Raw genomic sequence first — 22,345 nt, forward strand, 5'->3', positions numbered from 1 at the left:
TTTATTCAACTCAGATATTCTTCTGCGAGTTATTGATGTTTCATTTGCATCCTATCAAGCTGTAATTGGCAGCTGCACAGTGCCAAACAGAATCCTATTTAAGTGCATTTAATTCTACCATTTGCAATTGTGCAGAAAGTCAAATAAGGCTGCAATTCAGAGTTTGTGCGTGTAAGATTATCTACTTAACTCAAGGGTGCTGAACTAATAGACTAGGGGGTAAGCGCGGTGTTTGTCATGCAAACAGAGTTAACTGTTAATACACACAAATAACTCCAAAGTGCCGAGCACATGGCTGGATGTTGCCAGCGAGTGGTGGCCCTGTATTGACTGCTGGTGGGGGGAAACATTCTGTGTGCCTGGAGCAAAAAAAACAACAACAACAAAAAAAACAAAAAACAGCGTGGCTTGGAGTCCTGCTGGTGTTAAGTCATGCTAATTCTGCAACAGCCCCAGCAGGACTTATTAAAGTCTCCTTGCTTTTGTTAGGCTGGAAGTTTTGTCCTCTATATTTTTTAATCACCCACCAAGTGTGCTCGGTGTGAGTCCAGCTCCCAGTGACATGGAGGTGTTGACTAATATGTTTGCACCTTATTTGGAGCCTGTTTGCTTTTTAGTCAGCTTCAATATAAATCTCTCAAATATATGAAAGAAGAGTGCACTGCGGGGAAAAGGTTAAGTTCTCAACTAAACTGAGCAGTTCAAGTGTTTGTCCTGTGGGGCTTTCACGGGGAAACTCGAGTGCATGATGGGATGAGATCATGTAGGGCTCTCGTCTGTGTGAGGATTTCAGAAATGGGGGCAGAGCTAGTCCTCAATTAAAGCCACAGCCCTATTGTAGTGCTTTTAAATCCCATGACTGTATGTTCTTGATTAAATCCAGATTACTCCAGATAATGAGGTCAGGTGTGATGACAGTCATTTTGATTCAGAATAATACTCCATTCCCTCTTTTTTTATTCATTCTCGACCTGACAGCGCAGTTTGTGTCAGATTTACTGCTGTCAGGCGCCTCCTCTTGCTCTGATCCTCACAGTGTTTGACTCCTCTCCTCTCAAAAGACATAAAAACAGTTAATTTGCGAGGCAGGGAAAGAAAAGTCAGGCAAACCGCTGAGAGATTTTATATCTTGCTCTTTGCACGCCTGTGCGTAAAAACCTCGAGCCTGGCGATGATCAGATAGCCAGAGAGGAGCCAGACGAGGAAGTTAGGAGGAGGGACCACTGCGGTGGCGTGGTGTGTGTGTGTGTGAGTGTGTGTGCGCGCGCGGAGAAAAGAGTTTATACTGGATTCTCCGGACGCCTCCAGCTCTGTGAAATCGGAGGATCTCTCCAGTCCTGCTTTTGTACCCAAAGCAGTAATGCGCGCAAAGGGACGCGAAGCTCCAGTGCTGCGTGTGCGTATCTGCTCCGTTTTTAACACGCTGTCGTTTGAGGAAAGTTAACACACCTTTGCTGTCAATGTCAGCACAGGTAGAGGGAAGAGGATCCCGGAAGAACTCGTAGTGCAGGTTACCAGGTTGTTTGCATAGCCTGTACTTTTATTCCTAAGCGAGCGAGCGCCCGATGGACTTCTTTGCCTTATTTAAAAAGTAGTTGTTCTCTCTTATATTAGTTGCTTTTGAAGTAAATTAACTGCAAGAAGATGAAGGAGCTGAGGAAGAGGAAGTTGTACGTGCTTATGGACGTGCTGTGTGTTGTAGTAGGTAAGTTATGGACACTTGGTACAAAATTACGTCAGCATAATCTGCCTTTTTTCAGTGTTGTCAGCAGGGACTCTGACACCATGAAGATCATATCTTTGGGGTGACTGCAGTTTCTTGCCAGTTTCTCGGTTTGTTTGTTTATTTTGCACTCATGGCAGCAACTCGGGAATTCGTCTAGTCATGGCAGCTCATGCATTGTTTGTGTATTTTTATGTTTAAGTGACACGAAAGCTATTTTATCCCCGTCTCTATCTCTTTAAACGGCAAATGAAGCCACTGTGTTTCCATGCCTGAGTCCAGGACTGTAATAGAACAGCCTGTCATCTGGTTTGTTTATCCAGATCCCAGCCGCAATATTGTCCAGGCTGAAATGTGACATTAAATAGCACTATGGTGGCACACATGAGGAAATATCATTCTCCTTCTCCTCCCAGGCCTGCTGCATGCTCCACACTCCCCACCAAAACTCTGCAGGACTTTACAGAGCCTCAGGAAGCTCAATGTTTGTTTATGGAAATTTGATATGTGTGTGTGCCCAGCTTATTCCTCATTTTCTTCAATATTTTTGTCTGCCAGGAATCTTGTCAAGAATTCCCCTGCTTCCCACAGACACTGCATTTCTGAAAATGTTACTTCCACATTGTTCTGCACACCATTGTTTTGCATTTGATTTCAGCTTTGCAAAGGGCTAGGCTTAGTTTGTCATTTCCCATAGCTGTAGTAACTAGATCTCATCATTACTGTGCATGTTTTTGTTTCCTCCTCTGGGCAATGAACAAATAATGACATGTTTTGGTTATTGCTTTCGACATTTGTTGTTTTCCGGCAATCTTTAATGAATGGAAATGAATATGTTGGATATACGGAGGACAGCAGGTGTCTTGTAAATGTAATGTCTAACTGGACAACAAAACAAGAGTAGGTAAAAGATTTAATAAATAACTTAATGAACCCATAAATAGATTAATTACTAGTTATTCCAATAACTTAAATGGACAATAACAAGAAGGATTATTAAAATAATTACACATATTAAAGGTCCAGTGTGTAGGATTTAGTGCCATCTAGTGGTAAGGTTGCAGAAGTGAAACTCCTCCCATGTGCCAAGCATGTAACAAAACTAAGGTGACCAACCAAACACACAAATGGTCCTATCTACAGCCAGTGTTTGGTTTGTGTGCTCTGGGCTTAATGTGCGCCTCCTCCTGTACTGCCTTAATATCCACATTCAGCACATCCAATGCATCAAAACATTGTTTTCTAGTTGGAGCCGCGCCTCGTTTTCAAACTGTATGGTTTGACTAAAATGAACAATGACAGCAATATAGTCCACGATGAACAGCGCTAAACTCAAGCTGCGTAGTTGTCCCTCCATTGTGACATTAGAAAGTGTCACATTTATCTTGCAGGTGTACTCTTCTTCAACGTTTTGTTCGCTTCCTGGATTTTTCCCCACATGGAAATTCTGACCAATCAAGAGCAGCTTTCTTGCACAAGACATTTTATCTGATCCGCTTGTAAATGCTGCTGTGAGAACACGAACCAACTCTAGGTCATTATGAAACTTTGAAACAAAATTAGTCCCTGATTCAGACCAAAGCAAGACAACTCTAGGTCTGAAAGCACCCTAACTCTACCTCCAATTAGCTTACTCTGACATTCTTACCCAAACCCTAATTAGTCTAACTCCTCCTGCCTAACATAACCAGTCCATCTGATGAAGGCAATCAGTACCAGCCAATCATAGGGAAAGTGGGGTGGGTCTTTCCTTTGCTATCCTACAAAGCACAAATTCACAGAGAAGACAATCTCCATATGCAGGTATAAACAACTCATTCTAAGATAATGAAACTAATGAAAACATAGTGATGAATATACTATTGCTGCCCCTTAATTCATCAATAAATATGTCCGATTTAAATCTAAATAAATGCACCTAAATAAATTTCAATATCAGAATGCTTTATAATCACTTAAATGACACCTGTCGTCCTCCATAATAATAATAATGATGAGCTTCTGATAATAACAGTTACATTACAAAAACCAACCAAGGTGAGAAGTTGTCACCAACACCCTCTGAAAAAGCTGTTTTTCAGCCTCACTGATTTTGTGTGTATGTGGAATGTGCCACAGTGGTGGGACTTTGGTTTTCTGTATTAATGCCACAAGCCCTTGACAGACGTGCGTTGCGTTATGGTCTGGTTTTTGGCTGCGTGCTCATCCCCTGTTGTGTCTGCACTGGTGATAGTGGTGGAAGTTGGAGAGAGAACGCAGAAAAGGATGATGCCTCATGCATGTGCGAATCTGCTCTGCTGTGCAGTTTTTACTCCCCCCCTGGCTTTTCGGAGAGGTTAGGGGTATTTTTCCGTCTGTGGGAATATTCACAGACTGCTGAACTTGATAAGCCTCGCCATTTCACTGTCACAAGTCTGGGATTAACGTCTGGCATGGGTTGGTCGGTCAGGTCTGGATAGCTGCATCCCACCCTTAATGCCTCTCCCTTCCCCTTTGCCACCCACGTCAGCCACCCAAATAATCGTCAAGTCAACCCCAAGCTTATGTGAGGTTGCCCCAGCCATGTAATAACAACATGGCAGAGCTTATAATTATGCTAACCATTAGCCTATATGGAAACAGAGTTTGAGTTGGGTTTGTCTGAATTTTGGGTGTATTTATACTTCTTATTGTTAAAATTTATATGAGAATCTACCAAAGCTAAATGTTATCCTGCCTGATTAACAACTGTTGTGGTCTTCCTTAGCTTTTCTCCAACAAAAAACATTTCCTTTTTTAACCTCTGTTCTGTTCTTATGCAGCCTACATTTATCTCTCGCCAGTTATCTCTTGTTTTGAAATTCAAAGGCCAAATAAAAGCAGCAGATACAATCAGTGCGATTTCTTTGGCATGCCCTTCTGTCCCTCACACCCTGCCCTGCCCAGGTCAAACTAACAACTCTTGTTGTGGATGACGTTCCTCCCTCTATGCTCATACAATATAAAACTATCACTGAACCTCTTAAAGGAGAAATCTGATACAAAATGGCTTCTTTAGAGCCAAGGAGTGGTTTTTATGAATCATTATGCACAGGGTTTGTTGTATAATCTAAAGTTTATAGCTGAGAAACCTGTCTGACGCATCAGGAGGGACGCAGTTGTTTTTGCTTTTCAAGTATCTAACCCCATTCTTGAGTTTGTTGTTCATTTAAAGCCCTTGGCCTCCCTCCGTCTTCTCTATTCTTTCTTCACTGTATCCCTCCCTTCCTCTCTCCTCCTCTGTCTGTGTAAGACTACACTCAGCACAAATAGACGGTGGGTGTTGGCTGCAAGCACAAGAGAGGAAAGGCTGTGGGTTTAACCTCTCCCTGCCCACAGCTTGTAGCTGTAGGTGCAGCAGTACACAGGTGTAGGTTGTTCAGGAGGTAGAAGAGGTGGAGGAGGAGGGGCACGGCTCACATTGCTGCATGACTCGGGTGCCTCCTGAAGGCAACGTGAGTGGCAATGAGCTGTGTGTTATGATGAGTAATGTGCTAGATAGTCCAAGTAAATAGTGTGTGACTAAGTGGCCTCGAGGCAAGGCATTGGTGGAAAACACGCTCGCGCATCATTTTGTTGTAGCTTGTGACAAACTAGTTCTGTTATAAGTCTGTTATGCCTTCAATTTTATACACACACACACACACACACTAATGTCATCTGTATGCAGAGGGAGCAGCTCAAGATTAATTTTCCTGTCATGTGATTGTCTTCTTTTATTAGCAAGATATAAGTGTGCCAGAAAGATGACACTGCGTTATCGTATTTCATTGCTGCTCCTGTGGATCTGAGCTGCTACACACACACAGAGGAGTTATCTAATTTTGCATCAGCATCTTGTTATTGACTGATTCATTACCTGTTATATAAGCATTTTCCCCCAAAGCCCCACAATTGTAAAACAATCAAAGAGTTGCTACGTATTCCCTCGCATCATTTTTATCTTATTAGGTTGCAGTTACATTGAAGTGTTCTCATGCTCTGTTCTTTGGCCTCGCTGGATGTCTGTTAGAGTTTGTTGGTGAAGCCGTGCTGCAGTGTCTCCAGGGAGCCGGGCCTCTCATGCGGTTGCGTTGGGAAGACTGATCACCCTGAGTTCTCAGTGAAAGACAGTGAGGACGCTTGATGGGAATTGTTTTCCTCAGGAGAGCTCTGTCATGGAAACTAAATGCCCTTTCAACAAACAGGCACATCCCTCAGAGAAATCTGAGCCCAGCTTCATTTCTTCTTCTTCTTCTTCTTCTTGTTTTCTAATTATCTTATTTGCACAAGGATTTCTGGTAAACTCAGTCTTTTATCAGTCATACTCTGAAGTGGATGAGGATCTATTGTGGTGGTTGTTTTTGAAGAGAAATCATTACCAGATTAATTCTGAGACTTCTAAGCTGCATTCCCCAAAAGTCAGCTCAGTGCAGTACACAGATGAGTTCACAAAGTTCAGTGGTGAGCTGGTGGAAAGTTTGGGGATTTCAGGGAGATCAAGGCACTATTGTGACTGTACCTTTTATATAATAATAGTATTCTTGTTTTTAAGACATGACTAAGGAGAAAATGATCAGTCTCTGCCACTTTTTATTGTTTTAGATGTCATGAGAAATTTTTCTGTATTGCTTTGTATGTAGAAACAGTTGGTGCCTGCTGTTTTAATGTAGCTTCCCAGTGTCTTTTAAAGGCTGATGATTGATGGAGACATACCAGCCAACATGTTAATCCTCCTCACATATAGGGACCAGAATTTGGAGAAACACTAATGATGTAACTGGTGTCAGACAATAGCTAATCTTTAGCCCCTTTTACACCGCCTGTTCAAGGTGGGAATATTGCGGCATTATGTCGCCTCACTGTTCTGTATAAAAGGTACAATTTGGGAAAGCCAGCAGCAGAAGCCCAGAATCGGCATTTGTAGAAAGGGACAGCCGGCAATACTAGACCATAGGACAAGTATGATGTTTTGACAATGTGTTCAACGTGTGTGCAAACCACCCTGGGAGATTTAAAAAGCAGCTAGCAGCAGTTAGTGGCTAACTCCAAGAGGAAGAACAGGGGCTGAAAATGTCTGCAAATTAGGAAAACAATGAGGTGAGGGAGCTCCTTACCCCTCGAGCAGAGGTCAGGATCTGCCACCATGTAACAGCGACAGGAAATAATTGTTGTTGCCATGTTATGCCATTGATATTGTTAAGAAGCAGCTGCCAACACATATGTTATGTGTCACACTAGAGGCGGACACTGTTGTGTTAAACATTAGACCTGTCACGCCTCTATTGCCTGTGGGATTCTGGCATGCTATCTAAAAACAGTAGAGCCGCATGATGCTGCCATTGTTTGGTTCTGTGTAAAAATGCGAAGGTGGTGTAAAAAAAGACTTTGTAGCAGCCCTAAAGCGCCAGCTCTGAAGTGTTTGCCAGAGGTGGGACCAAGTCATTGTTTTGCAAGCCACAAGTAAGTCGCAGTTTTTTACATTCAAGTCCCAAGTCCTAAACTTTAAGATTCGAGTCTTTCCAATTTACAAAAATCATTAACACTTTTTAAAATTTGCATTTATTTGTTAAAACAAGTTTGTTAAAAATTGTATAAGCTGTTTTGCTACCATTAGCTAAACATTAGCTTGCTAGCTATGTTAATATTAGCCTCCACTTACCGTTCTTTGTGTAACCTCAAATATCGAACAAAGTTGTTTCTTGTTTGTCTGTTATTTTCAACCCTGCGTTTTGCAGACAGCAATTTGTTTTTTTTGTTGACTACCACATCATTCTTGCACATGAACAAAATTATCTTTGGTATCATCTTTTCCAAGTGGCGCCCAGTTATATAACTTCAATTCTTCATGCTTCTCTCCTTCAACTTGACTGGTTGCTGTCGGATTGGCAAACAAAGTGGATCCAAGGAATTAAGTTTTGTCTTGCTGGGAATAAATAACATTAATGTTAGTTGATTCACATAATGAAGGGAAATAAATTGATTCATGGATTCATTGTAAACAACATGCTTTTTAATCTTAGGGCTTCGGGAAAGGTATCAAGTATTTTCAAGCCAAAAGACTCAAGACTCCAAGTGAAGTCACGAGTCATTTAAGTCCAGTTGAGTTTTAAGTTTTTTCTGATTTTGCCAAGATGAGCCTGGAGTCATAAGATTTGTGACTTGAGTCCAATTCATGTGACTCTGGTGTCAGTAATTATATACAGAAGAATCACAATATATTTAGCCATGATAAGCTGACGACACAGCAGAACGTTTAGTGACCTTCCAGAGAAGCTCAGCACTATCCATGATAATTCTACAATTTAACTCCTCCTGCAGACGGTAATGGTTTAGGTTTAAACCTGTGTGGCCCACGTCTTTTTGATCCCCTCCAAACCCAGACTCTTTGATTGCCAGATTTAGCTCCCCTCCCACCACTCCTACAACCTTGCCTGCCACCCTGTCTCCTTCTGCACTGCTTGGACCTAAGCATGCGTAAATGATGGACGGAGCGAAACAGCGGGATTAAAAATAAAGAATGGGCAGCAGTAGCAGCAGGATTTGGTGTGACTGGTGAAGTTGGGCGTTCCTCTTGTGAATTAGAATTCCAGAGGCCAACGCCGGCAGAGGTTGTAGGCTCAGCACATACCTTCCACATTAGTCAGTCCAGCTTGGGGAGAGACAGTCAGAAAGAGGGAGCGTTTAGTTGTTTTGTTACCATGAGCCATCTTGTAAAGGACTGTAACGTCACTTATGTTGATAGGGCTTTACTGCTATAGGTTTCTTACTGTCAACAACATGGTTGAATTGGAGGGAGGAAACAAAAGAGAGCAGGGAAAAAAAAATGTGGAAACACTGACTGTAGCTAAGAGAGAAAAAAAGCTTTCCTCTGTCCTTGTCCACACTGGGAGGGGATGAGAGTTGGAGGCACAGTCAGATGGAGTAAATGACTACAGAGTGACACGGGGGTGAAAAATAAAGAAGGACTGGTGTTAATGCGAGAGGAAACAAGAGCTATCAACAGAAGGAAAGGAAGGATCGGAAAGGGAGGGATGAAATACAGAAATAAGAAACTCACTTAGTGACCTTCGAGCTGGAAAGACGAGAAATGCGAGTGGAAGAAATTAGAAGGAGGAGTGAATGTTCCAGCTGTGACCCTGAAGGAAAGTTTCAGACCAAACAGGGCAGCCCAGGGGCATGAGAACACCCTTCTTACACACACACACACACACACACACAGTCTTTACACACCTTGAAAATATGCATAATGAAAACCCAGACTGTATGTTTTTCAAATTGAGGAGAGTAATTGTCCGTCCACATGGTTGTGCAGGTGCAGCAGGTTATGTCAGAGAAACCAGGGCAAGTAGGTGTGAGGGACTCTCAAACCACTAGAGCAACTTCCAGATGATCGTGGCAGCTTGAGTCGAGGCGTCGACATTTCTTGAGAGTGAGGACAAAGAAAAGCCAAGATGTATAAAAAAAAACCCAACAAGACAGAGAGAGGAAGAGAGAGGACATGACAAGCCTCGATTCTCAGCCCCAGAGTGCGATTGTGGTCCAAATGGTCCTTCGTAATTGCACATCTGCCTGCTAAAAAAAGCACCGTCCCATTGAGGCCTCTATATTTATAACAGAAAGAGAAGTGTGTGGGAGGACGCTACGATTGAGAGAATGACAGACAGAAAGACGGCGCTCCAGAGAGAAGAATGAATGACTTTGAATAAGAGAGAGAGGGAAAAAAAGCAGAATGGAGGATGTGAATCAGCAGTGGTGGAAGGAATGAAGGAAAGAGTGCAAATCTTTTCTCACACTGACATCTTTGTTTGCCTGCGGTATCAGTTAATGCTTAAATCTTCCGTGATGCTCATCTGACTGTTCATGGTCACCGTCAATTACTTGGCTCTCTGTTGCAGTAATGCGCATCTCAGCAGGGGGAGACACCGAGGTGCCGCTGCGGATGAATGTTAATTTGCGGCCCGGTAAATAAGAAGCCTTAAACTTCCCAGAATGGAACCAAAGCCTCTAAAATGGCCCTTCCTTAATCTGAGACAGGAAAGCTTGAGCCCCGCATCCTGCGACTTCAAACGGACTCCCATTAGGGGCTTGGGCAGGAGATTTCTGACTGGCAGCTGGAGATTAGCTTCCTGGCTACATTCCAAACTGGCAGCGTTTCCCTGCCTCCATCCGTAGCAGCAGGTGTCTAGAGAGAAGGTTCTCCTGTATCCTGAATATCCACCTTCCTCTTTCTACCCTCTGTGTGTATGTTCTGTTGTGTTTTCTCATCAGAAAAATCCACCATAGATGTCTGCGTTTAGCCCAAGTCAAGGCTTGGTCTCGGAGTGGAGCTAAAGCAAAGGGTAGCTTTGGAGCGGTGTCAATTTGGGTTGTGGGCTTGTCTCGTGGTATCCCAGAGACCTATTTTGCCTACCGGTGGTTCTATTTTTGCCCGTGAGCTGTGTATGTGTGTGTCTGCATTTCAACAGAGTGGCTGGTTTGTTTTTCTCAGATATGAACCACAGAGACACATTCACACACCTCAGGATGCACCGTTCGTTCGGCCCATAAAGGCAGTCCAGACTCTTTACATCATTTTATTTGAGCACTTTTATTTTCATCCAAACTTAAACGTAATTTATGACCGGCGAGTTAAAGTCATGTCAGCTGAATTAAAGCCTCATTTATGAACACAGAAATTACATATTCATACTTCTTTTTTTTTCTTTTTTTTTACAAGCCAGCAGAGGGTTATTTAAGGCCAGGTGCCCTGACTTCACTCAGTCTGTGAAATGTGTGGCAAACTAGCAAAATCTAAGTTTGTTTAAGAGGATTTAGTCAGCACAAAAAGACCCATATAAGCACATGGTTAAACAGAATAAAAACAAATGATACCCAAGAATGTAAAGTCGTTGATGTACATGCAAAAGCTATTTAGCCTTTTGTGACATTGTCAGGTCGAGAAAGGCAGTATTTAATACATTAGCTGCTGGTGTTTCTCTTTGAAGCTTTTCACTTAATTTCTCTCCGGCTCTGCTGTGATTAATGGCTCCGCTCTGGCAAGTGTTAAAACCTTCATAAAACAGTTTGAAGTTACCATACCATGTGACCGCAATATAGAAATAATCACGTCCTTCTGCAGTTTTAAAGTGACATTTACCATGCTGTATTGAGTAAACAAACATTCCCTCTGACTTTGTCCAGGCACAATCTTACACAAACCTTTACAACTTGCAGTTATGCAGTTATGATACGAGTTAGAATCCAGCCAAACAAGTCTTTCCTTTAATTTTGTTTGCAGTTGTAGTTTGTTTTTAAGGTTGTGCTCACTGCAATCCACACTGCACAAAAAGTTTGTTTTGACTGACGTAACGTGGAGAGGAAACAGATTCAGTGTCACAATGTCCCCCCAAAAACCCCAAAGAAGGAAAATGTTTGTTTTCCTGCACCCTGATAATATTATGTTTTCAAAGAATGTTTTAAGATATTTGACGTGCTGGGTAAATTTCGAACTGGATATATGAGGAGTCTGGTTTAGTCTTAAGATAATATTTTTGAGATACTTCAGTATCAGAGTGGCCACTGGAAGAAAGTTTCCAAGCATTCTCTGTTTTTATAGAATATATCAAGAACTTGGAGCAGCAGTCACAACAATAACTCCTGTAATGACACTCTATCCGCTATAACTCGGTTTGATTCAAGCCCCGGATGATGAGATGGAAAGGTAAACCAGAGGCTGCTGTTTCTTGACTTTTTGCTCTGATGCTCTGTTGCCAGCTGGAAGCAGGATGTAGGATACAGATGCAGAAACTGCCACCCAAAAGCCACATCAGTAAATCCATATCGGGGTGCTCCCCCGAGGCGCCTGAGACAGGATGTTGGTTAAATACAAGAGAACATATATTGTGCTGTGGTTGTCACAAACAGGATTTTGGTTGCGCTAAGAGGAAAATATGTGGAATAAGACTTGATACACCCGGTTTACCACGTCCTGACATGGCTGGTAGATGTGATAATAACAGGGAGCCAGTTGGCGTCTGGTAGTTGGTGGCCAGTGGGAAGTTACAGTGCAGGGACAGGTGTCCTCCAGCTGCTGCTGCTGCTCACAGAGAGATGAGGGTGCAGACAAGGGAGGGAGGTGGCATAGAAGCATTTGACAGCGCTTGCTGGTTACAAGTGGAAGTGCCAAAAACTGCAGTTTTTCCCATGGCCACTTGGGACTGGCTCCAAAAGCTGCACAGTGAGCGCTTCCTTACTTACAGCAACTTAATACGATATAGTCTCTGGCTTTTGTTTGATATCTAGTGTCAATAAAAAGTGTTGTTGCACATTTCCGATCTGTCGTTAGCACAGCTAGCATGCATTAGCTTGGAGGGCTAACTTAGCCTGTTTATTATATTACATGAAACTCGCTGTCACCCTGAACGTCCCACTGAACAAAGACCGGTACAGCCCTAGAAATATGTAAACATGTTTACAGCCTGGTACAGAAACCGGTTCTGGTCACATAGCTAATTTCCCCATCATGACAACTCTACAGGGCTCACCCATTTCAATTTTTGTAAAGCTTAAAGTTATGCACAATTAAGGGTGTGGCCACTTTGAGTGACAGGCTGTCTGCGAGGCGTCACCACAGTCTATGAGTCAGATCCACAGCTCCACCCTCTCATCCAAACATGGTCACTTGAAGCTTCCAAAAGGGAGCCCACAAACCATTGGGTGACATCACAGTAGCTCCATAATATGTATAATCTATTATGATCTATTGCTGGTTAAAGTTATAGTTGAGTCAGGAACACTGAAGTCAAAGAAAACGTTATTTCCATTTGCATTATTATATTTGGCTGTATGGCTCTGTTCTGGGGCCTCTCTGCCTTTCCTCGGGCCTATGCAGAAAGCCTCTACGTGGAAAGCCTAAGGCGGCGAGGGCAAACCTCTCTGCCCTTCCTCGTGCAAACAAGGAAAGCCTGAGGCAGAGAGAGCAAACCCTCCTTCCCTTTCATGTGCCTACGTGGAAGCCTAAGGCAGCGAGAGCACACCCCTCCGCCCTTCTGTGTGCCTACATGGAAAGCCTAAGGTGGAGAAAGTAAACCACCCTGCCCTTCCATGTGCCTACATGGAAAGCCTAAAGCAGGGAAAGCAGCAGCAAAGACCCCTCAAGAACAGAACAGAGCCAGCCTCAATGACAAACAGAAATGACACTGATAAGTCAGACACAGCATGAAAAGGAGGAGCTGGGGTGGAGGTGGGTTGGAAAGCAGCTTGCAGAGGAAGCAGCAACAGGAGGAAGGCCAGAGCAGTTTAAATAGGGTGCCCTGAATGAAATACGCCCACTGGTTGCATAGAAAGGAAGCATGTGATGTGAAGACTGATACCCCTCTTGTGTCTGTACTTTAAATATATGCAGCTACGGCCAGCAACCAGTTAGCTTAGCTTAGCATGAAGACTTGTTACAGGGGGAAACAGCTAGCTGATAGAAGGTAACAAAAGGCAGATTTTATTTTGCATTTCACCCATAATAAACCTGCCAATAAAGTGTCAGTTTGATGCGGTAAACACTGAAGCCCATTTTAACTGATAAGACGAGTATTTTTTACCCAGACGTGTCTTGTTGACATATTTAAATTGGGAGTTGAGATTCCTCCCTTAAGCTTTTTGTGTGTGAATACCTTGTGGAAATCACTTAGTATTTCTATTTGTGTTTTTTCTTCCCTATTTGTCTAGTCTAAACCCAGCTCCACTAAGATCGTGTTACCAGGAGTCCATGTGTGATAATGTGTTTATCCTATAGAGCACTATTGTTCATTCCCTCAGCACAAAGCTTCTTCTTTGCTGCTGCCTCTCCCTGCTGAGCCAATAAGACTCTTTGTCTCTATAGTTTCTGTGAGGAGCATGTGTGCAGTTTGCATGTCACCAAACAAAGTCCTTACTCATCTCACGTCACCCAGGATATATGCGATGTGAGACACACTGTGTCATTGTACAGGTGTCACTGTGTACTGTTGTTTACTGTGAGTTACGGTATTTATCAGGGGAATTCTCTGCATCATTAGTTTATTAGTGGTTTATTACACACAGTTTTCTTCATAATGGTGTGCTTGTGTTTTTCCTTCCCTCAGAATGAGAGCAATCTCTGCCTATGAGCTCATGTTTTAGTGTTACATTCACATGTTTTACATCCTTCTTCACATCCTTTTGAACCTCTTTGTTGAAGGTTTAAGAAAACCATGACGTTAGTTTTGTTTTTTCTCAGTAATGGTACATTTACAGTAGGCTTTCATTCCATGCTCGTTTCAGGGTGGAGTTAAACCTGGTGTTCACCTCAGCTGAATCCTGATCCACCATCCATTTGTATATTTTCCTTCAGTCTCAGTCTTCAGTATGTGGACTCTTGGTCTCTCATCAGTCAGTCTCGCTGGAAGTCCTCCTGGAATTATGTCAGCTGCAGACATTTTTTTGAAAGAATGGGAGGGTTGCACTGCTCATTTACACAGAAATGTAATACTATTGGTGAGAGCACTTTTCAAGTGTGTGCAGTGTTTTTTCACGGCTGTTTTTCTTGCGTTTAGTATGTGGCTGTGTGGCATTTCCACAGTGGCCCCAAGACAAGAAGTCTGTCTGGCTGTTATGGACAGTGGTAGTGGATATCAGGGTGGAGAGCACATTCCTCAGTAGGGCTGCAACTCGTGATTCTTTTCATCTATCAGTTGATTTCTTACGCTTTACATGAAATATCAACGATAATGACAAATATCTTTCACAAGCTACTAGAGTCAATGTTTTAAAATTAAATTATTTTATTTTTTTAATTAAACTTTGATTAAAATGATAAATTAGCCATTTCTATCCATTAAGTGAGGTCTTTCTCACACATACTGTTTCTACTAAAGTCTGTATGAAGTATGAAAGTATGAAAATGTAGTCAATGAGTTGATTAAACGTTGCTACCCTCACTATTAGGCACCAGAAACACTAGTCAGTTAAACTTATTAGTAAAATGTTTATTCATTCATTCATTCATTTCCTGTCACAGCTTATCCTGTTAGGGGTCGCAGGGGGGGCTTGAGCCTATCCCAGCTGACATTGGGCGAGAGGCAGGGTACACCCTGGACAGGTCACCAGACTATCACAGGGCTGACACATAGAGACAGACAACCATTCACACTCACATTCACACCTACGGACAATTTAAAGTCACCAATTAACCTGCGTGTCTTTGGACTGTGGGAGGAAGCTGGAGTACCTGGAGAAAATTCACACTGACATGGGGAGAACATGGAAACTCCACACAGAAGGGCTCCCCCACCCTGGGTTCAAATCAGGAACCCTCTTCACACTGGGCTCACTTCTATAGTGAATAAAATACTTAAAATAAATGATTCCCCATTTTTCTGGGGACCCCCTGGAGCTCCCTCAAGGACCTCTGGGAGTCCCCAGACCCCTGGTTGGGAACCACTGGACTAAACCTCAGGGAAAATAGCTGTTAGGAACATCCTTAGTAGTAGTTGGAAGTTGTGATTAGTTACAATGGATTCCAGTGTCACTGCTGAGGAAAAACTGTATCATAACATCCAGGAGAACCTCTCATACTTCTTGCAACAAAATCCACATCTCTCAGATTGACTTTTAAAGAGAGTGAACAAAAGAGCATCTTTACTATGTCTTCATTATCATGTGTATACAAATTTAAACTTTGTAAAGAACATATGTCTTTAACTTGTTACAGGCATGCTTGTACGTCTACAAAATGCGGTGAATGGAGTGTGTGTACGTGCGTAAGCGAGGAAGAGTGTGAGGGAGTATTTCTGGGATGGACATCATTCGTGCACTCAGGAGCCTTGAGCAGCTATATTTGGTCTTATTTTTGCACACAGCCACATCATTCAAACAAGCTGCAGCCGTGTGTGTTGTGTCTGAAGCAATTTGTGTACACTCTTGTTAAGTGTGTGTTCACTCTTGTGTCTAATCAGTACGTGCGCGATGTGTGATTTTTACATATGCCCACATGCCTGTGTGTATAAATACTATTTTGCACTGTTTATTTTTGTAATTCCTTGCAGCGCATGTCTACCCTGACATTTAACTACTGAATGTTTTTTTCTCCTTGTGGGTTGTTTTCGTCATTTTGATTTTAGACCTTGAGGTCGAGAGAGAGACAGAACACAATTTAGCTATCCTTAAAGAAACATTTTCACTTCCAGGCTCTCAGGAATGATGTCATGTCTGAAAATCTGCCCAAAACGGGGCAAATATGTTATTCCAAAACAATATGATGTATGTTGACTTGTTGGATCGACCTTGTTGCTGGTCTGTATGCCCAGATATGATTTTGGCAGTGACCAGTGCATTCATCTCATTTCACTAAAAGCACAGTTTCTCCAATTATAGTGAATATTCCAACTCATCTAATCAGACTGTTATTTCTTCTGCTTTGTTTTGGCTACAGCGGCACTGCCCTTCATCATTATGACCATGGTATCCAAGCCATATATAAGAGGGGTTTACTGTGACGACGAGAGCATCATGTACCCCGTGAAACCAGACACCATCACCCACGGCATGCTGGCGGCTGTCACCATTACCTGCACCGTCATCATTGTGAGTTTTACTCTGTCAATCTCCCCTCTCTTCTCGCAGGGAGCTTTATTACGTCTCACCTCAGTGAAGCCGAAATCATGGAAAGTTTACACTTCACTCATTAAACAACATTCTGTGCCATTTGCTCCATTACTAACGGTAGGAACTGGGCACAGTGTTGATGTATGAGGAGGAAAAGTAATTTCATTCTAATGATGCAAAAAATGGGGGGGGAAAAATTGGAACAAAGTCTCACTGAAACTCTTTCCTACCTTAGATCTCCTCTGGAGAGGCGTATCTGGTGTACAGCAAGAGGATTTACTCTAACTCTGACTTCAACCAGTATGTAGCTGCACTCTACAAGGTGGTGGGCACCTTCTTGTTTGGAGCATGTGTTAGCCAGTCGCTCACCGACCTTGCTAAGTTCACGATCGGCCGCCCGAGACCGAACTTCATGGCAGTGTGTGGCCCGAGGGCCTGCACGGGATACATGCAGATGATCAACTGCACTGGCAAGCCTCAGGACGTCACAGAGGCCAGGTAGGAGGAGGAGATCTTAGTATTTCACATGATAATGATGCCAATTAGATTGTACAGTTTAAACATCCTGTGTTATGAGTTTTGATTCTTTCTGTCTCTTCTCCAGATTGTCCTTCTACTCTGGTCACTCCTCTTTTGGAATGTACTGCATGCTCTTCCTAGCGGTAAGTACAGGATGTGAGGCTCAGTCCGTGACTAAAAGTCCTTCAACACAGTGTAAATACACATCCCTATGTACAGTAAACATGGAGTTATCTCCATGTGATCTGTACGCAGATATCTCAGTGTGAGTCAGGCATAACAGTCCACAGATGGACTCATCTGAGAAGAAGTTTATGTGTTTGGATCCGCACTCGAGGGTTAATTGTTGAGAAGGAGAAAAGACTCATAGAGGCGGTTTGTGCCTTTCGACATAAAAGGACAAGGCAAGAGTTCAGAGGAAGAATGTGGATACTGAGAGAAGTGATCTGGAGGCTTCTGCTGCCTTTCCCAGCAATGATGAAGGCAAAATCATGTGCTGTGTTCTGTCTTCCAGGCCTATCCAGTTCATTACCCTCATCTCTTTGTGTTAAAAGCCAGGCACCAGTGTCAGACAGGGAGAGGCCAAGCAAAGCAACAGTTCAAAGAAAAGACTGAATATCTCAAGCTAGCGTCCAGTCCTGTCAGTGGCTCTCTGTTTGCCAGGGAAATGCTGCAAGCTAATCGAGCTGAGCTGTGATATCCAGCCTGCGTCCTACAGCGTTCAGTGTGACTGTGTGACAGACGGGGGGGACTGTAGTGTGATGCCAATTTTTGCACCTTCAACAGCAGCCCAGCAGAAACCCAGAGAAGTCTGTACTGTTGCCAGGTTCATAATTTTTTGGCGTCTGCTGTTTTCCAGTAAAAAAAGGGGTTTCAGTGCATAGTGGACATAAATTAGATTCGTACTCAACACCTTTTTATAGTTAAATCCAATTTGAAGCATACCAGCCACCGTTTTTACATTAGAGACACAAACTCCCAATAAATGGACTTTTTTGTTTTGGGAGTTTTGAGTGAGGCGCCATCTACCCTGAAACCTTACAGTATAATGGGCTATCTATTTAAGCAAACACAGTGATGTTACTGCTTCATTAAATGACATTTCTATAACATTTTGTCAGTGCAAATACGGTTGATGTTGATGCAGACACCATTTGCATTATCCAAACCTTTTTATGGTGTGATTCAGTGTAATATCAAGTTGACACTCTACCATCCTCTGCTCTTCTTCCACTTCCTCCAGCTTTACGTGCAGGCCAGACTGGTGGCTAAGTGGGCCAGACTTCTCCGGCCCACCATCCAGTTCTTCCTGGTGGCCTTTGCGGTGTATGTGGGTTACACCCGAGTCTCTGATTACAAGCACCACTGGAGTGACGTGCTGACTGGGCTGCTGCAGGGAGCGCTTGTTGCTGTGCTCAACGTGAGTCTCCACGACAACAACTTCTGTCAAGGGCAAACATTGCAAAATTTAAAGGCCCCCTCCAGACACATTTAAAAAGATGTAAAAATACTCTGCTATGATTAATATTTAGCTTTACATGGTTTTCCCATATAAAAAGTAAAAGAAAACTCCCTAAAGGAGCTGGAAGCAGATCTACTCTTTCTTTCTCATTGAGATATTGGCCTCGTGCCCTGCCCACCACCCTCAGATTGCGGTAGGTTTTGCTTTCCGCTTTCTCCAGTGTTGGAACAACACTTAAACAAAGTGTGGAAATAGGTTTGGCCATGTGAGACTAGTGCTAAGTTTACGAGGGAAAGAGCAGTGTGCATAAAGATGGTGAGATGGGAGATTCAGCCCTACATGTCTGAGCTTCAAGTCAGACCCAGACCCAGACTCAGATTAGGAGTCTGTTGTGCACCAAAATCAATGACTAGCAGATGTATCACAGTGGTAAGTGTAGTTAGCATCTTTCATTTGTTGTTAGTTAGCTTGTTAGCTTGTAATTGGCAGTGGCTGACACAGCATTAGTGGTTGTGAAACATACACTGCTATCTTTAAAGACAGTGATACTCAACCTGCGGCCCGTGCCACCCATTTTCTGATTCACACTGGAAATGTTTTTTTTTTAAAAATCTAAATAGGGTGCTAGCATGCGTAAAAGAGTCTAAACAGAGCTTGTTTATTGGGGAAAAAAGTACTTTGAAAGAACAGACACAGGAAGTGGCCATGCTCAGCAGTCAGACAGGAGTCACGTTAATCTCCAGGGCTGGTACCTGCGGTTATCACACAGGCTAGTTAATAACATGTCGGGCAGGAAATGCACAGTGTGGGATCATTTTGAGAAGGTGAAGGACGAACCCAAGGTGATATGTAAACTCATCTTCACTGGTCGACTACAAACATGACGTATCATCTGAAACATGGAAGTAGCTACATGCCCATTAGCCACTTAGCACAATCATTACTGCTTTGCCGACAGCGTCATTAACAGGCGGCTCGCTCAGTGTGTGACGTGCACTTGTAGATAAAATATAGGCCTATATTAATGAAGGTTCATTAGTACGGTTTTGTATTTCTCTGTAATGTCGCACAGTGTTAACAACGTTACTGATACTATTCTTTCTCACACATTCAACTCAAACCATTGTGTTGTGTTGTGTAAATTCTTAGTTGGGGCAGCTCTAGGGAATACCTTATTTTTTATAGCCTCACAGCCCTCTTAGAAAAGCTTGTTTACTGTCAGCATTTGATCAGTTTGGTCCAATAACCTTTTTGAAAGTCTAGAGAGTCTTTGAAAGTCCTGGTGATTTTATGTGGCTGTTAAACGTTTTTGGCTTCATGCGCCACTGAGCAACTTTCATAGAAATTAATGGGGTCCTGTCTCCAGCGCTGTATATAGTTCTCTTTTTACATCCATGACAACTCCCTGTTCAGCAGCGGACTGTGAAAACACCTCTCACGTGGTAAACTTAGCACAGATACAAGTCAGTATACTGAAGGTCAGACATTTTAGGGGACAGATACACATTTTTGAGTGGAGGGAGACTTTAAAATTTCTTACATGATATTTCCATGATTTCAGAAAACTTTTGATATAGTCTCTCGTCATGCAGGGAATTAAAGCCATTTTGTTTTGGCAGAAAGTTTAAGATTTTATACTAAAAATAGTATGATGTCATCTGCTCAAAGCTAAAAAAAAACATCAACACTGATCTCTAGAAATCAAGCTAAGTTTTTGACATTTGATTTTCAGTGAAGTAGCTCCAGCCTCAGACCTGATGACATCTAAACTCTAAAGTCTTACTGCTGTGGTTTCTGGCTTCAGGAAAGGCAAACATGGGTGGGTCCAGATCATAAAAATGACATTTGATGGAAATCTCTCTGTTAGTGATACTCCCATCATAGCTAAACTGCCCCTGAAGAATCCATATTTCAGCCTGGCAGTAAAAATCCATATAGACAGGAAGTATGAAGGGAGTGAAGTGTGACTTGATAGAAACCCACACACTCACACTGGCAGGTTCTCAGGCAATAAGTTCATTCTGCTCAGTTCATCCAGCTGGGCGTCTTTATTGTTTGGCCACTTCCCTGTTTTGAGTGAGCCACTGTCAGCACTGCCTCGTGGAAATTCTGGAGTGGTAGAGTGTGTGTTTGTGCAAGTGTGTGTGTCCGTGTATGATTAATTGGGAAGTGGGCCTGCGCATTTGGCCTTCACAGTGTTGTGCGCAATTAGAGACCCTCCTGGGCATACTGTTTTATGGCCTTCAGGGGTTGTGCTTTCTCTCTGTGTGTGTTCCTCTCACATGTGTGTATGTGTGTGAGTGTGTCACCGAACAGCTGTGCACAGACCTGTCCAGACACATGTAATCACAGTTTCCAGCCCAGCCCTTACCTCCTCTGAATCCCCTACATGCTTATACTCTAATATCTGTGGGAAAGACATTCCCTAAAGCTAACATCCTCTCCTCTCCTTTCTCCTCCTCTCCTCTGCAGGTGCGCTTTGTCTCAGACTTCTTTAAGAAGCGTCCTCCACGTTGCACAAGGCCAGACACAGCTGATAGCGAAGAGCCAGAGAGGAAACCCAGCCTGCAGATTGCAGACACCGAGCACAGCAACCATTACAACTATCACCACAATCCCGGCCCTGTGTGATCGGGGCTGACGCTAGGGAACAGAGGCTGCAGCCTGCAGACCCCAAACCTGTGTGATAGGGTCAAACTCTAGGGCTTTAACCTTGATTGTGCAGTCAGCAGTGTTTAGCTCAGGGAATAACCCGGGTCTCCTGCAGTCCTGACTCTGAAGGCTGATCACTGCAGACTCTTGATGCTATGTGAGAAGTCCCATGAGTGTGAGATGTTTTATTTTAGAGTGTCTATATGAATTCTGCAACCAGCCCTTTTGTATGTCTGTTTGAAGGGAGTAAAGCTAGGGAGTGGGTCTGTAGCGTGCAGCCTCCGAGCCCCCAGCTCCCTCCCTCTGTGTCAACCACTCACACCCCACCTCCCCAACCACTGGACTGACTGAGGGGGCTGCATCCCAACGCTAGGTGCTTGAGCCCCCTCTGAAAGACACCATGATGACCTCCTTTTCTCCTGTAAGAGAGAGAGGGGCTTATTGTTTTTAAGACATCATTGTTGATGTTAAAGTGTATGTGCTTAAAGCTGCATTAAGCGAACGACTCCAAACCCACAGCAACAAAGCTACGGTATACTTTTGCCTTATTAGGTGCTTGTGGCTAACATGTTAGTGCACAGCAGAAACACAGGATCCCAGTGAGGGTCCTTTCCTGCCAACTGACAAATGTAGGTCTGATGTTTACTCACCTTTATGCCACCACCTCCTGAGAATGTTGTCTTTGGCTTAGACACTTTTTTTCTTGTCACTTGTTCAGTAGGTTTACCATTTCGCAGTGAGGTGTTTCTCAGTCCGTGTTTACAGGAAGCAGCTGCCCAAAGTTTTATATGATGGGTCAGTAAGAGCGATTGGGTTTCGCCTTTATGGACTGATGAACTTAAACAGCCTAAAAAACTACAGAGATGTTGAATAGGAGGATCTAGGTGTTGATTCTCAGCAGGATTCATAGTAGTAGCAACTGTTTTACACGCCAGGAGTGCTTTGATTTTATCTTGATATCACATATATCGCTTAATGTAGCTTTAACATTTTTTATATGTTTTTATCTTCTGTTTGTGGAGAACCAAATTTGTTGGCAGTTATAAAAGAACGTAAGAACGAAAGGAAGGAAGACAAGAATGTATATAACTGTAGGTAAAGGCACAGTGTGTTGAATAGCTTTATTTTAGTGCACCTTAAACTGGCTACACACTAGAAAAGAGTTGGAAATTGTATCATATTATTGGAGTGGCAACCAGTTCGCAGTAGATGAGCTACTTATCTCCATATATCATGTCATCTTGTTGGCAAAAAGGCTCACAAAAAATGTCAGCTGCAGGCCCCGAAGCTGCTCCGAGAGGAATATATCGACTTAAACATCATCATGGTTCAGAGGTAATCCTCTCATCTGAAATTAGCTGATGATACGTTTCTGCTAGCTCTCCTAACTGCCG

The 22,345-nt window shown here is 43.1% G+C and overlaps 1 protein-coding gene across 1 annotated transcript; it reads left to right on the forward strand.

Annotated features, from left to right (window-relative positions):
• The first annotated feature begins 1,459 nt into the window (after positions 1-1,459).
• Positions 1,460-21,296, forward strand: plpp2b (phospholipid phosphatase 2b). The gene is made up of 6 exons (XM_033622078.2): positions 1,460-1,705; positions 16,146-16,297; positions 16,554-16,816; positions 16,923-16,980; positions 18,081-18,257; positions 20,772-21,296. The coding sequence occupies exons 1-6, from the start codon at positions 1,645-1,647 to the stop codon at positions 20,928-20,930; spliced, it is 870 nt and encodes a 289-aa protein (XP_033477969.1). The 5' UTR covers positions 1,460-1,644; the 3' UTR covers positions 20,931-21,296.
• Positions 21,297-22,345: the final 1,049 nt, after the last annotated feature.

This window comes from Epinephelus lanceolatus, chromosome 6 (assembly GCF_041903045.1).
Source record: "Epinephelus lanceolatus isolate andai-2023 chromosome 6, ASM4190304v1, whole genome shotgun sequence".
NCBI lineage: Eukaryota > Metazoa > Chordata > Actinopteri > Perciformes > Serranidae > Epinephelus > Epinephelus lanceolatus.

Coding starts and splice junctions, on each gene's coding strand:
- plpp2b (XM_033622078.2), top strand. CDS start 1,645: ATGAAGGAGCTGAGGAAGAGGAAGTTGTACGTGCTTATGGACGTGCTG. Junction 1,706..16,145: donor CGTGCTGTGTGTTGTAGTAG/GTAAGTTATGGA, acceptor TTTTGGCTACAG/CGGCACTGCCCTTCATCATT. Junction 16,298..16,553: donor TTACCTGCACCGTCATCATT/GTGAGTTTTACT, acceptor TTCCTACCTTAG/ATCTCCTCTGGAGAGGCGTA.